The sequence below is a fragment of the Chenopodium album genome, chromosome 20 (assembly GCF_948465745.1).
Source record: "Chenopodium album chromosome 20, dcCheAlbu1.1, whole genome shotgun sequence".
NCBI classification, from domain to species: domain Eukaryota; kingdom Viridiplantae; phylum Streptophyta; class Magnoliopsida; order Caryophyllales; family Amaranthaceae; genus Chenopodium; species Chenopodium album.
The window spans coordinates 348,828-361,459 of NC_137853.1; the positions used below are offsets into that span (position 1 = coordinate 348,828).

At 35.6% G+C, this 12,632-nt stretch overlaps 1 protein-coding gene across 4 annotated transcripts; it reads right to left on the reverse strand.

Annotated features, from left to right (window-relative positions):
• Positions 1-482: 482 nt before the first annotated feature.
• On the reverse strand, positions 483-11,775 carry LOC145597572 (oxysterol-binding protein-related protein 2B-like). Of its 4 annotated transcripts, none has more exons than XM_081653769.1 (11): positions 11,089-11,769; positions 8,767-9,129; positions 7,088-7,184; positions 5,859-6,277; positions 5,043-5,198; positions 4,464-4,631; positions 4,219-4,359; positions 2,921-3,151; positions 2,693-2,806; positions 1,416-1,617; positions 483-983 (listed from the first exon to the last, which is right to left on the reverse strand). In XM_081653769.1, exons 1-10 carry the CDS (start codon positions 11,539-11,541, stop codon positions 1,438-1,440), a joined length of 2,322 nt encoding a protein of 773 aa, XP_081509895.1. In that variant the 5' UTR covers positions 11,542-11,769; the 3' UTR covers positions 483-983; positions 1,416-1,437. The 4 variants fall into 4 exon arrangements, 3 of the variants coding, with proteins under 3 accessions (XP_081509895.1, XP_081509897.1, XP_081509894.1); XM_081653771.1 differs by having other exon boundaries at positions 483-986; positions 2,693-2,800; positions 11,089-11,768; XM_081653768.1 differs by having other exon boundaries at positions 483-986; positions 11,089-11,768.
• Between the last annotated feature and the right edge of the window lie 857 nt (positions 11,776-12,632).

A 12,632-nucleotide genomic window follows, 5' to 3' on the forward strand; every position in this document is an offset into this window, starting at 1 on the left:
AAATATATTCTCATATAGAAGCTTGACGATATTGTGGATGATAAGTCTTAGCTTAGCTCTGCTGAAAAAGAACGGATCCATAGAGTGTCATGTACCGTGCAGTGTATGCAGCATCACAGTACTATTCTTCAGTGGAAGACTAGAATTACAAATGGGATTAGACCATACCATACCAAACACCGTAAAAGAGCAATTCACTATAAACAAACATAAACCATCAGTAACTCAGGCCACCAAGACAAGCATATGTGACAAACGATGCAAGAAGATTTGGGCAACCCAAAACATGTATGATTGATGCAATCGTCAACATTTGTACTGTCATATGAATCGATGTCTATACTACTTGTATTCTATGTGTTAGGAGGTATACCAATAGACTTAAATTTGGCCTGTTAGTAGTTGATCGAAGTATATCTGTAGCAATGATGAGAATATTTCAGTAACAAAAATCAATAATGAATTGTTATGAGTTGCCTGAATGTATGCCTTTGAACGCCATGAGGTAGTATTACAAAAATAATTCGAATATTTTCAATGCGACCTTTTTTATGACTACACTTTATAAAAATTTACAACGACTTTGGGGAAAAAGGGAAAATAAAGGGGGTGATACAACTTGGTGCTGGAAAACTAAGTAATGGAAATATTAAGCTGCAGATATTTACCACAATTTCCTACATACATCTCTGTGATTCCCGCACCCAAAAATCTCTCCACGTTTATTCCTCTGAAAATACAAAAAATCATCTACCTATAACAAAGACTACATTTTTTTACTTTGGTGGCTCCACAAGAATTTTGTCGACCTTATTCTCATTTTCTGGCCGATAAAACTGTGAAATCTCCATACATCAGCAAAAGAGAGCAGCGGATCTACTTGAAAGTCTCCCACTTCATGATAAAATAGTGCGCTTCAATTGATAGCAGCAAAGACGGCTATAACAGTTTCAGATTTGGGTAGTGCCACCAGGTTCAGATAGCTTCTGGATCAGGGAGAACAAAATAGTTCAGATCATACTGGAACTTCTATAACATAAACCTACGGTATATGATCATGCTTTCAGAAAAATCTCCTAAGATAAGTTGGGACTCCCAGCCTGTCTACCTCAGGCAACAAGAGATTGCTATGCTCCTCAGTCACTCCCCCTGACAATCAAACCAAGACCTAAATCTGGGAAAGCCACTATATCTTTCCAACTTGCTTTCTGAATCGTATAACTTTCTGATGTTTACATGAAAACTTAAGTCTCTCTCTACAATACTTGCATGCTCAAGAGTATACATGTCAGATAGAGCTCTTAAGATGTATATTAACTAATTTGAGTGTTATGATCACGTTTATGTTGAAAAGAACTGCAAGAAATTAAACTGAAGGACTCCAAGGGAAAAGCTGTAAGAAAAGGAATTTGCACCTTAGTTAACTATGTTCATTCTTTAGCCTCTTGGGTTGCGGTCGTCAGAGGCTTCAATAATTTCTCCAAAAATATCTGGGCACCCATCCCAACTTCCCTTCTCTTTAGCCTCCCAATATCCACCTTTATAATGGTAAGGTCCATCTTCACCTTCTCTCTCAAACCATCGAGGTCGCCATCCATCTTCCTGTATTTTCCTTGACTGCAATGCAAGAAGATAAATTTCAGAACATTTGAAAACAACTCTGCTGAGCTCATCATAAAACACAAACGGATTCCTATTTAGTAAACAATGAAAAAATTAGTCCTTTCCAATCCTCTCTTATACCAAATACAATTCACAGACTTTTGCAGAACCAAAACTATTTCACAGGCATTCCTGATCCAATGTCAAGAACAGCATCAACATTGTCATGATTTCTCTAAAGATGTGTAGCTCAGTGAAAGGCAACAAAGGGTAGAATGCACACAGGCCTGCCCAATAATTAATAAAGAGAAGTTGTTTGCACTATAAACTTTCCAAAATGATATAATTGATCGAAACAGACTCTGATGAAACTTAAGAAAGAGATGAGAAGGTAAAAAGAAGTGAAAAACTTAGGATAATATTATGTAAAAAGCAAATATCCACAGCTACCGTGCTTGCTGGAATCTAAATGAGTCAACTGTATAGTTGGCTTGAAAATATCTCTGAAAAAGCTACTTGCCGAGCTGCCAGAAGTTTAGATTCTTCAAAATGCTGTGCGTATAAATACAACTGAATATACCAGAAACTATTTTGACATACATACAGCAAATAAGCCATTATATCCACTGTTACTCAGACATGATCAGGCCCAAATGTAAGACGTCTCATGCTAAAAATTTCAAACACAGGGACACTGTCCTAAAACTAACATGGGTGTGGTAGCCAAGAACTCATGAGACATACTTTGAATTTAATATTACCATGTAATTTTACACATAAGATATAATTATACATATACACCCATTTTAGGTTGACTTGTTGGCAAATTCTTGTACTTCGTATCTAGAAACAAGGATAGTAAGACAACAGTAAGCAAGCCTGAAACTAGAGAAGGTGCTATACAAAGTATGTTCACTATGTTGGCATGCAAGCCACTAAAAGAAGGTTATTATAATGAGAGCAGCTAGTAGTAGATGCCATTTTCACAAGTCATTAAAATAAAGATCTCACCAGAAAATTGGCACTGTCACATAAATTTCAAGGCAAAATATGCGTATGCTTTCAAAACATCATTTGAGATTAAGCATACCATTCGCTGCCTCGTCTCCAGACGTAGCTTCTCAACATTCGCCCTGTCATACTCCCCGTTCTCTAGATGTCGCTGGTCAGGTCTAAGTCTTGAATCTGTTGGGGGAAGCTTCTCCTTAATCCGTGATCAAATATCCAGAATCACAAAACTATCAGAAACAATTAGAGAAACAGAAAAACTTAAATAAAATGCACAAAATGACAGGTCTATACAAAGTGACGGGTCTACCTTAAGCCCAGGAGTCAGTTCATTGAGAGTAATGGCAAATGGTGTTAAGTTGTATCGAGTAAGATTAGGAGTAGGCTTGGTCCTTCTCCAAATCAAAGAAGCATCATCTGATGAATTTAAATCTTTACGCTTATTCTTTCCATCTCCTTCAATACAATAAATACTATCGTCCCACCTTCCAGATATTGTTGCTACTCTGCTCCCTTCTCCATCTTCAACAAAACCATGAACCTACAGGGAAAATTGATTATAAACAATGGTGCAGGATCAAGAAGAAAAAACAATATAAGTACATTGTATTTCCTTCATCTGTTGTTTCAATTTTGGTTTCAAAGGGTAATCCTACTTATTGGGAGGAAGATAAATATAACCAAAAAAAAAAAAAGATACTTAAAACTCAAGTTAGACTATATTTTAATCCAAGGGTACCCTTGATTCATGACAATGTGATTTTTCTTAATCCAAATCTTACAAAGGGACATTAATTCGAGGATGGGACCTTTTTCAAGGAGGGGAGGGGGGGGGGATGAGGGAGCAAAATGACCTAAAGTTAATTACTCAAGGTGACATTTATTATACTTTCTGGGCTAATTAACATAAATACATATAATAGGCTCAATAATTCATAATATGGGCTTATGGGAACACTAAGAATCATATTAGAATTTAATCTTAGTTAGAGTTAGTGTTAGCCAAATAACCATGTATATAGGGGGTCATTGTACTATTTAAATGAGCATATAATATGACATTGAGTTGAGCGTTTGTGCAAAAGAATTCTTGTTAAGAGTTCAAATAAATGCCAATTATTTCACTCATAGATGTCACTTCCTTCTAAATTCTCTAAATAAGATCCCATATTAGAAACAATCACATGAGATCAGAGTATAATAAAAGCCCAAGGCGAGCCAAGGAATTTTAGGTTCCCTGCGCCACAGATGACACGCCTCATTGAAGTGAGGCACACCTGATAAACAGTAAAAGATTGAAAATAAACTGGTGGTACTCCTAGGTGTGCTTCATAATAACCACAAAACGTGCATGACCCGTAGCACCTTGTGCCTCAGGCAAGCTTTTTTGAATACTGCACGGGACCAATAAATCACAACAAAGATGCTGAATACCACTCATCATCTACATGACCCTTCATCTTGTTTAGACAAGAAAACTAGATATTCTTAGTTTCTTACTAGTATAGGTTTCCAACCATACATGGCAGATGAGAGCAGTGCAAAAAGAAAGCATAAATAAGGGAAGATGCCCCTCTCTTTCAAAGATTATAACAATAGACAATTTACCTGGCGGGGATTCCTGTCAAGAAAAGTCTGCCCTTTGAATTTAAGGTTGCATGAGTACTGACGGTTACCACGTATGTGCATCATTCCATGATGATCACAATAAATTTTTCCAATGATTAGGTTATGAATGCTAGTTGTAACCTTAAAAGAAAAAAAAATTAAAAAAAAAACATTTAATTGTAACATTCATAGGGAAGCAAATAAAGACAAGTAATTTTTAGAATAATAGAGATAAAAGACCACACCTTGCTCCATTGGAATATCTCTCCATCATCGAACTCAAGAGTCAATACTCCAACTGGATCAAGCTGAATAGTTTGACCCCAAAAGCTGGTCTTCAAGTTACTATCTGCCCAGAACTTCCACCCTCTACCATCACAATGGCAGGCTATGAGAGTGGGGTGGTGGCTTACCTAGGATAACCAATGATAGCACAATTAGGACATCCATTAGATAGTGATTAACATTTTCTAAAAGATTCGGTACTTAAATAACATCCTCTTTTGTTTTGGTCAAAGGAGCAGCTCAATGGAGATCACAAATACAGTTGATCACAAAGCTCTTCTTTTTAAATGCTTGGAAGCTAATACATAATTCAGGTGATTATCATATATAATAGCAAGCGTTTTCTGAATTCGTAGACAACCTAATACACTCCCAATTTTACAAGGTGCAACAGAAGATTTTAGAGAATGTTTCAATTTTACTTTGAAGGAATCAAAATGAAAAAGAACAGTTGGACTTGTAAACAAAGAAAACTCAGAAATAGTTTTAAACAACAGAAAGCTCAGGCTTCAGCCCATATTAAATTTGCAGGCACTAACCTTCTCAGAGAAAAACCGAATTCCTTTCTCAGGAAAGTCAGCTTCATAAGTTTCCCCTAGCAAAGGATTAAATGGTTTACAGAGTCGGCCTTCTGTAGATGCATAGCCAGAAACGGCAAAAGCTGCAACGTTCGCAATTCTCATAAGACTGTTTCCCTGCAAGAAACGAGCACAAGATCAGATATGCAGTGCCATAGAAGAAAATTTGACGGTGGGTACATTCTAGGGATTGCCAATGACAAATGTTTTAAAGCTATGTTTACTACTTCTCTACCAGTATCTCAGCTATGATGAATTTGTAAACCATTCCCATAAAAAGCTCCTGCTATATTGAATATTCCTGACACCAATTAAAATCTCTATCTAACTAGGGAACTGCAGAAAAAATAAAGATTCCCTAACAAATAACATTAGAAAATTTAAAGCATTCAGCATTAATACTGTTAACACATTGTACAGACTATAGAAAATGCAATAATTTTAGATCAAAGCAGGATCTTGACTTGGTGGAAATACTCAATACAGAGGTAGAGAACAAGCAAGATAAGAAAGCAAACATTGATCTTCAGAAAAAGCCTCCACCCCCAACTCAATTTAGTTAAAATTGCATCCCAGGTCTACCTTCATTTAGTTCTCGTGAAGAATAAATTAGAACTCTGTATTTTCATTGAAAGAGCACTGAAATTATTGAATTTGAATAGAGATACTAAATACAACTCCTAACAACCAACAGAGCAAATTAGGATGTCTTTTCCCAGCCCTTGGTTGCCTAAACCATGGAGTAAGACCGAGAAACATAAGGACTCATGAACATACCGCTTGACCATATTCATAAGCTCGATCCAAAAGGTAAGAATACTCCAAGTCTTCACAGCATTTCTGAAGTGATGATATAGGTTCATTGAAGTACACTGGGAGACATACTCTTGTAAGATCTTTTCCTACATTGTCTTTGATCATAGACCAGAGACTGACAGGTTTTTCCTTTTCAACTGGATCTGGAAGCCTTTTACGCCTTTCAATGTCTGAGCATAGAGCTTCACCTGAGGCCTCCGTAGGCCAAGCATAGTTCACATCACCAACTTGACCTTCAGTGTCCATACCACTGCCAAAAAGACGAGATGGAGATTCAGTAAAGTAGTCCTTTGAATCATAATAGCAAGATTCGTCTTCATCTGATGCCTCCTCCACGTCTTGTTTCTCAGTGTCATCAGATGATTCAGTGGTACTACATTCTAGACATCCAAAAGCAAACAAAAGTCAAGAAGTAATAATAGTATAGAGCATGGTCGTGGAAGTGAAGATTATTTTTAAAATCTCAAGATCAAAATTAGCTCTACAAAGTACATAACTAAAAAAGGTTAGCAATAAATACGAACTTCCACTTGAAAGAGTCAACAAAATTTTTTTTAAAAAAAAAGGGGGATGGGCAACTCAATATGTAACTCAAATATAGAAGTATAGAACATAGCCAACAATGCACCCACAGCTTCAATTCCCAATCAATAACAGCAATGCATACTATTTCCCCAAATATGGGATCAGTAAAACTATCATGATGCAAAACAGAGATATTATTTTTGAAGTATTGTCAATGTATCTTCAAAGAATAGAAGGAACAGAAGGGGAATAAACAGAGATTAACTGAAATTTAAAAAACTTGAATCTAATTTCAAAATAATAGGAAAATTATAAAAGAATACAGAGTCAAAATAACAAAAGTAGTATGGAACATCTAATATGCTAGACCTTAACAATCAGTCCGAAACTACACCAGAAAGAACACATAAACCAAAAGGTGAATCTTATAAATACAGTATATTCTTTTTTTTATTTTTTTAATTATTGTTAAGAGAGGTAACGTAGATTAATTAGGCCCCAGCTGGGCTAAAAACAGTAGCAGTACAGGGGATAGTTAGGGGGGGCTAGAGCCCATCAAAGTTAAGGTTTACAGGCATAGGTTCCATACAGTATATTCATTCTATGTTGTTTAATAACAAAGCAAAAAAGAGGAGTAGACAGAAAGAGCACCATAGCATTAATACCACTATATTTAGCACGCTCTATGCTGGAGTATTCGTTCTTGGAAAGATGATATTCATTATCATTGATTCCTGGAGCTTCAGCATCGACATTTGCTGCCTACAAAACAAATATTCATTAAAGAGGAGCTTATGATTGATATATATATATATATATATATATATATAGCTATGGCCTATGGCCTATGGATAAGGTTCAACTTCATTTCCCTTTTGTTTACAAGACAAGGATCTTGAGACACTACAAATATATACGCATATTTTAAGACGTACTTTTCAGGAAAACTGAAATAACATGCTAAGCACCATCTAGCTTGCAATTGCCATACGAGCAAGTCAATTAATCCTAGATAGATAAAAATCATAAGATGGCCAAAAAGTGTGATAAAACCCAAAAAGTAAAGATGGGCAAATTTCTGCAAGGAAAACAAAGAAACAGACGTACTTGATAATTTGGTCATAATTGAGGAATTGGCTAGTATCAATATTGCTTAATTTGACTAGCCAATTCCTCGATTAAGCAATATTGATGTTTCTCCTTAAAATCGGTATCGCAAAGCTGATTAAGTACTGACTAGTAATTGCCCAGATGAAGCAAAATAGAATTATTCGGAGTTGCAAAAACATTGAGCTTACATGAAGAATGAAGAGAATTTCAATAAAATAGAGGATGAGCTTACATGATAGCAGTAGCATAGCACATTTCATTTAGACAATGAGCAGATTTTCAAGTAAGCTCGATTGTGTTTGTGGCCATAGATAAATTTGACGCAACCCTCTTAAGTCTTAATGTTCCCCTTTCTGAATAAGAAAATATCAAGCTGAAGCTGTGGGCCAAACCTACTTTGGGATTGGGGATGTCTTTTTCATTATTGGGCCTGGAACCTTATATTTGTTTGCAAGCAAGCTGGCCCTGACATCTCATCGTTATTCGCCTACTGTCCAACACTCTCAATTTGGACGCAACTTCAGTAACTACACTTCACTTACACGGTTACACCCATAGACTACCAAGTACCTAGTGTATTTTTTTCAAGGAAAGTGTCAAATTTTGTACTTTTAGCTCTTCAGTTGACTTCCAATACATCTTAGGAACTACTCGATCATAGTTGTTTGATTGGCATAACAGCTAAGTAAAGTAAGAAAGTTCTAATTCTCACTGAATCGGGGGAGTTGCTTACCTAAACCCCCTTAGGTCAATCAAACAATTTTATTCCCATCAAGAAAATAACATAGAATTTGTAGATTTAAGGACTGCAACCAAACAACAACTTGACTTTGGTGGTCATGACTCGCTAATTTTAACCAAAAATATTGTAGAACAATGTAAAAGTCTTGGGAAGATATTCTAATTTCAACGAACTAATTCATAACCAACTCTCATAAGAAGACAACCTTACGCTATCTAGTTTGTTTGTTTGCCCAAGTTCTGGTATTGCCAAGGCTATGTAATCCACAGTCTGTACATCCTAACTATTTGCCAACAATAAAGATCCACAGACTTCAAAATTTAAGTAATTGCTCTCAAGTGGGGAATTCTAATGAAGGATCATATTCTAATGGAAAACATTACTTGCAGAGAACTGTTAATCAATTTTGTAAGAGTTTGTCCACTCATCCACCATAATAATAATGAATTCAAATCAAATCATAGTAGAGGCTATATGAGCAGTAGAAATTACCTCCAACTGCCTTAATGTGTCCAGCAAATTGGATCTATCCTCACAAAGAACTTTCAGCTTTCGTTGTATGTCTGAGAACTCTGAAAGCATAATCTGCTCACACTCCTTTACAAGCGACTCATTGACCCCATCTTCAGCCAATCGCTTCTTTAATCTTTCAGTTGAAATGGAAATGCTGTCAGGAGAAAGTGGGAGATTATCATTCAGTGGTCTTCTCAGGGAGAAGAGACTTCTTGCTGATGCCAAAGCTTCTAACCAAAGCGCCCTTTCACGTTTTGAATTAGTCCTCAGGTGAAGAGTCTTTGTAGCTGTAAATATGTAAAACCTCCTATCATCAGACCTGCTCTCTCGAAATGATGATACCTGCTTACAATTTATTTACAATCAAAGTTTTGAAATGAAGTAAATTATTTTTCACAGATAATACTATTCCTCAGATCCAACAAAAAATATAGGTGTGATCTAGACTCTAGAGCATTAGATATTTAGATGTAAGGTATCTCTTTTTATTTTTTGGAAGAAGTCCTAAAGGACATTTAATTTCATTAATTAAAGACATACGGAATCTACAATTGACAATTCATGATGATGAAAACAGCAAAATTAACAAAATCAAACACTCACATAAAACCATTAGGGTATCGAGTAATATTATGTTCAAAATCAAACACTCAAGTAGGGTATGCTTTAGATTAGGAAACTATCATCCAAAATTTGCAAGTTCAACACAAATTCTGTCTCAATTATCAAAAGAGAACAATGGGAATTGAGTAATATTAGGTTCAGAATCATCAGCATCTCCAATCCCAAATGTTAGAGCACACACTCAAATAAAACCATTAGGGTTATAGGGGTAAAGTTAAGCACTTGAACCAGAACATTTTATATGTTGAATGTAAGTTGTAAGAAGTTTAAGCCATAATAGCTGAAAATAACTTATATGCAACACCACACATGCACAAACAAAGAGAATTTATCATCATAGGATAACAGTGAAGTTACACAAAATAAACCGTTCAATTTAGGCAATCATCACTATGGAGAACACACACAAACATACCAAATAATTCTGCAAAGGGAAAACTACAAAGGTGCCCAAGTTTTTACCAGGAAAATAAACTTAAGCATGCATATCATAATTTACTTTCCTATCCACATTTATCCAACATATTACAAGTTGAAACCAGGAAACTCATCCATTTATTCAAATAACAGGTATAGATATCTGGAGAAGAGTTCATACAATCCAATTTACAGTAGAGGGGAAAGAAGAGCAAAAAACGAAAGAAGCAAGCATTGGTGTCTTATGTAAAGGGCCAACAATAGAAGAGTCTAGACACAATCGTCTACAGTATATCACAGCTATGTGACGAATGGAGAAACACCAACACCCATTTTTAAATGAATTAATTAGATATGTCCATCTATAAAGGTGGAATTCACCATCTTTTGCACAATGTAGAACCACAAAGGCTAAAACCCTAAGAACAAGATTATATTTTTTGTGAAGCTAACACTATCAAAGACCCACATTGAAACCAAAATTCCTATATCACGGGACAGTAATGAGATTCAAATCACATGAAAGCAGAATTAGAATATACAAGTATGAACATACAAAAATGAAAAATTGAAACTTGAAATCATACAATTGTTAATCCTGAAATATAACACCATATTACAGCTGAAACAGATATTGCAAGCCCGTAATGTAGAGCTAACAATTCAGACAAGCTCTACAATAATTAAAAATAAGGTGAATAAAAAGTTGACATAAAATTAAAACTTACCAGAACACACACATTAGAGATATGACCAAAGTAGGAAAATAATGTGAAGCTAAGAAAGGCATGCAACAAAAGTACCAATAAAAGACCAACAAATATAGATACAAGTAATTTTTTAAAAAAAAAAAAAAAAAAAATTAAAGGAAACAGATAAACAAAGGAAGAAAGACCAAATATTTAAGAAGTTGCGGATGATAGAGATGACTGATAGATAGATAGATAGATGGGAGAAAGTGACCCCACCTAACATTATACAATACAGTACAAGTAATATAGGCTTATAGCCCCCCCTCTCTATTTCATGGCCTACCCACCTGTTGATGTGACCCACTCCTTATTAACATCCAGTTCCCCACACCCCCACCTCCCCCTTCCTTTCTTTCCTTGTTTTTTTTTTTTTCATTTCAATTTTATGGACTACAGTATTAAATTAGAATTCCTGAAGAATATATATTTTTTTTTATCAATTTAAAAAATAGGGTAAAAAAGAAATTAAGTTTGTGTGAGAATGAAATGCATTCCATTAGAATAGTACCTTGAGATGAACGACGGAGTTTTTCTTGGAATCCTTCTTGCGACCGCAACTATCCAAACGAATAAGGCGCGGTGACGTCAAATCACCGATGACAGTGACGTCATCTCCCAAAGAAGAGGAGAGAGAATTGAGGGATTGAGGGGAGAGAATCTTACAATAAGAAAGCAACCCATCTCCACGTAACAAAAACCATCGAGATCTCCATCCTTTGCTGTAATTTGTCCATTTGAATAGTGCTCCGGCCACGCTCATTTCAGATCGCCGGAAACTGCCCGCATTGCCCGTATACGATCCGGGCAGGGTGGAGCTCCGCTTGAGGCTGCCCGCCGGAGATAGGGCTAATTCTAATGAGCCGATACGTGGGCCCGGGCTGCTATCGCCGGCGCTGCCACCACCGCCGCCGCCGCCTTCTAATGAAATGCAACAGAGAGGATGCATATCTTTAACCCGCATGATTTATTTGATCGTGAAGGAAATAAATAAATGATGCGAAAAAAAGAAAAGAAAGAAGGGATTTGGGGGTTTAACTAAAATTAAAATTAATAAAAAGAATGAACATAATAATAATGGAGGGATATGGTTGAATGGTTGAGCTGTGAAATCAAGAATAGGAGAGAGAAAATCGGGGGGAAGTATAAATTGGGGGAGAAATGAAATGTGGGATATTTTTGGGGATCTTATATATTTACGAAACAATCAAGGTCGTATTTATATATTTGAAAGAAAGAAAGAAGCAACGAAGGTAATGAGTTATGAGTGATGATGAAGTTTGCGAAATGGTGAGTTTAATTAGTTTTTGCGGTGGAGAGAGAAACACAGAAGGGGGGCCGGGACCGGGAGGAGGAGAAATCAGAGCAAAAAGCTTGCTTTCTTTTTTTTCATTTTAATACCCAAATGCTCAAATGCTACGGAGTATTAAAATAAGCATTTGGGTATAGTATTACTGTATTAGTATTTTCAACATTCTGCTTCTTCTTGCTTTAGTATTCCAGACATCTGTTATGAGGGATTTTTTTTTTTTTTTTTTTTTTTTAAAAGCAAGGATTATCGATATAATAGTATTAAAATTTATATATAACAAATATAAAAAATTAAAAAAAAATTCAATTGACATACAAATGAAATATGTAACAAGACTAACAACTTATTTTTCTTTGGCAAAAGCTAATGAGCGCATCTACAACATTAGATGACCGAACTAAAAGTGGAGATATTAAAATAAATTAAACATTAATTACACAATCAACTACAGATTTTAGCATGCATTTCAAATTTAATACTACTGTATTTTAGTTAATACTCCGTATATTAATTAGTAATACAATGTCCTAGGTTGTTTGTAAACACATACATCATGTTTCTTTGGCTTATGTAAATACGGTCTACAAGAGCCAACACTTATACTACCTTTTATTCACTTGATTTTTACTGAATTTAACTTAGGGCCTGTTCATATTTACTTAATTTCAGTTCAGCTCAGTTCAGTTCAACTCCTAATTTCCATCTCTCATAAAATATTCATTTCAGTTCAGTTCAGCTCCAAT

Coding starts and splice junctions, on each gene's coding strand:
- LOC145597572 (XM_081653769.1), bottom strand. CDS start 11,541: ATGCGGGTTAAAGATATGCATCCTCTCTGTTGCATTTCATTAGAAGGC. Junction 5,199..5,858: donor CTTATGAATATGGTCAAGCG/GTATGTTCATGA, acceptor CGTTTCTTGCAG/GGAAACAGTCTTATGAGAAT. Junction 3,152..4,218: donor TTGACAGGAATCCCCGCCAG/GTAAATTGTCTA, acceptor TTTTCCCTGTAG/GTTCATGGTTTTGTTGAAGA.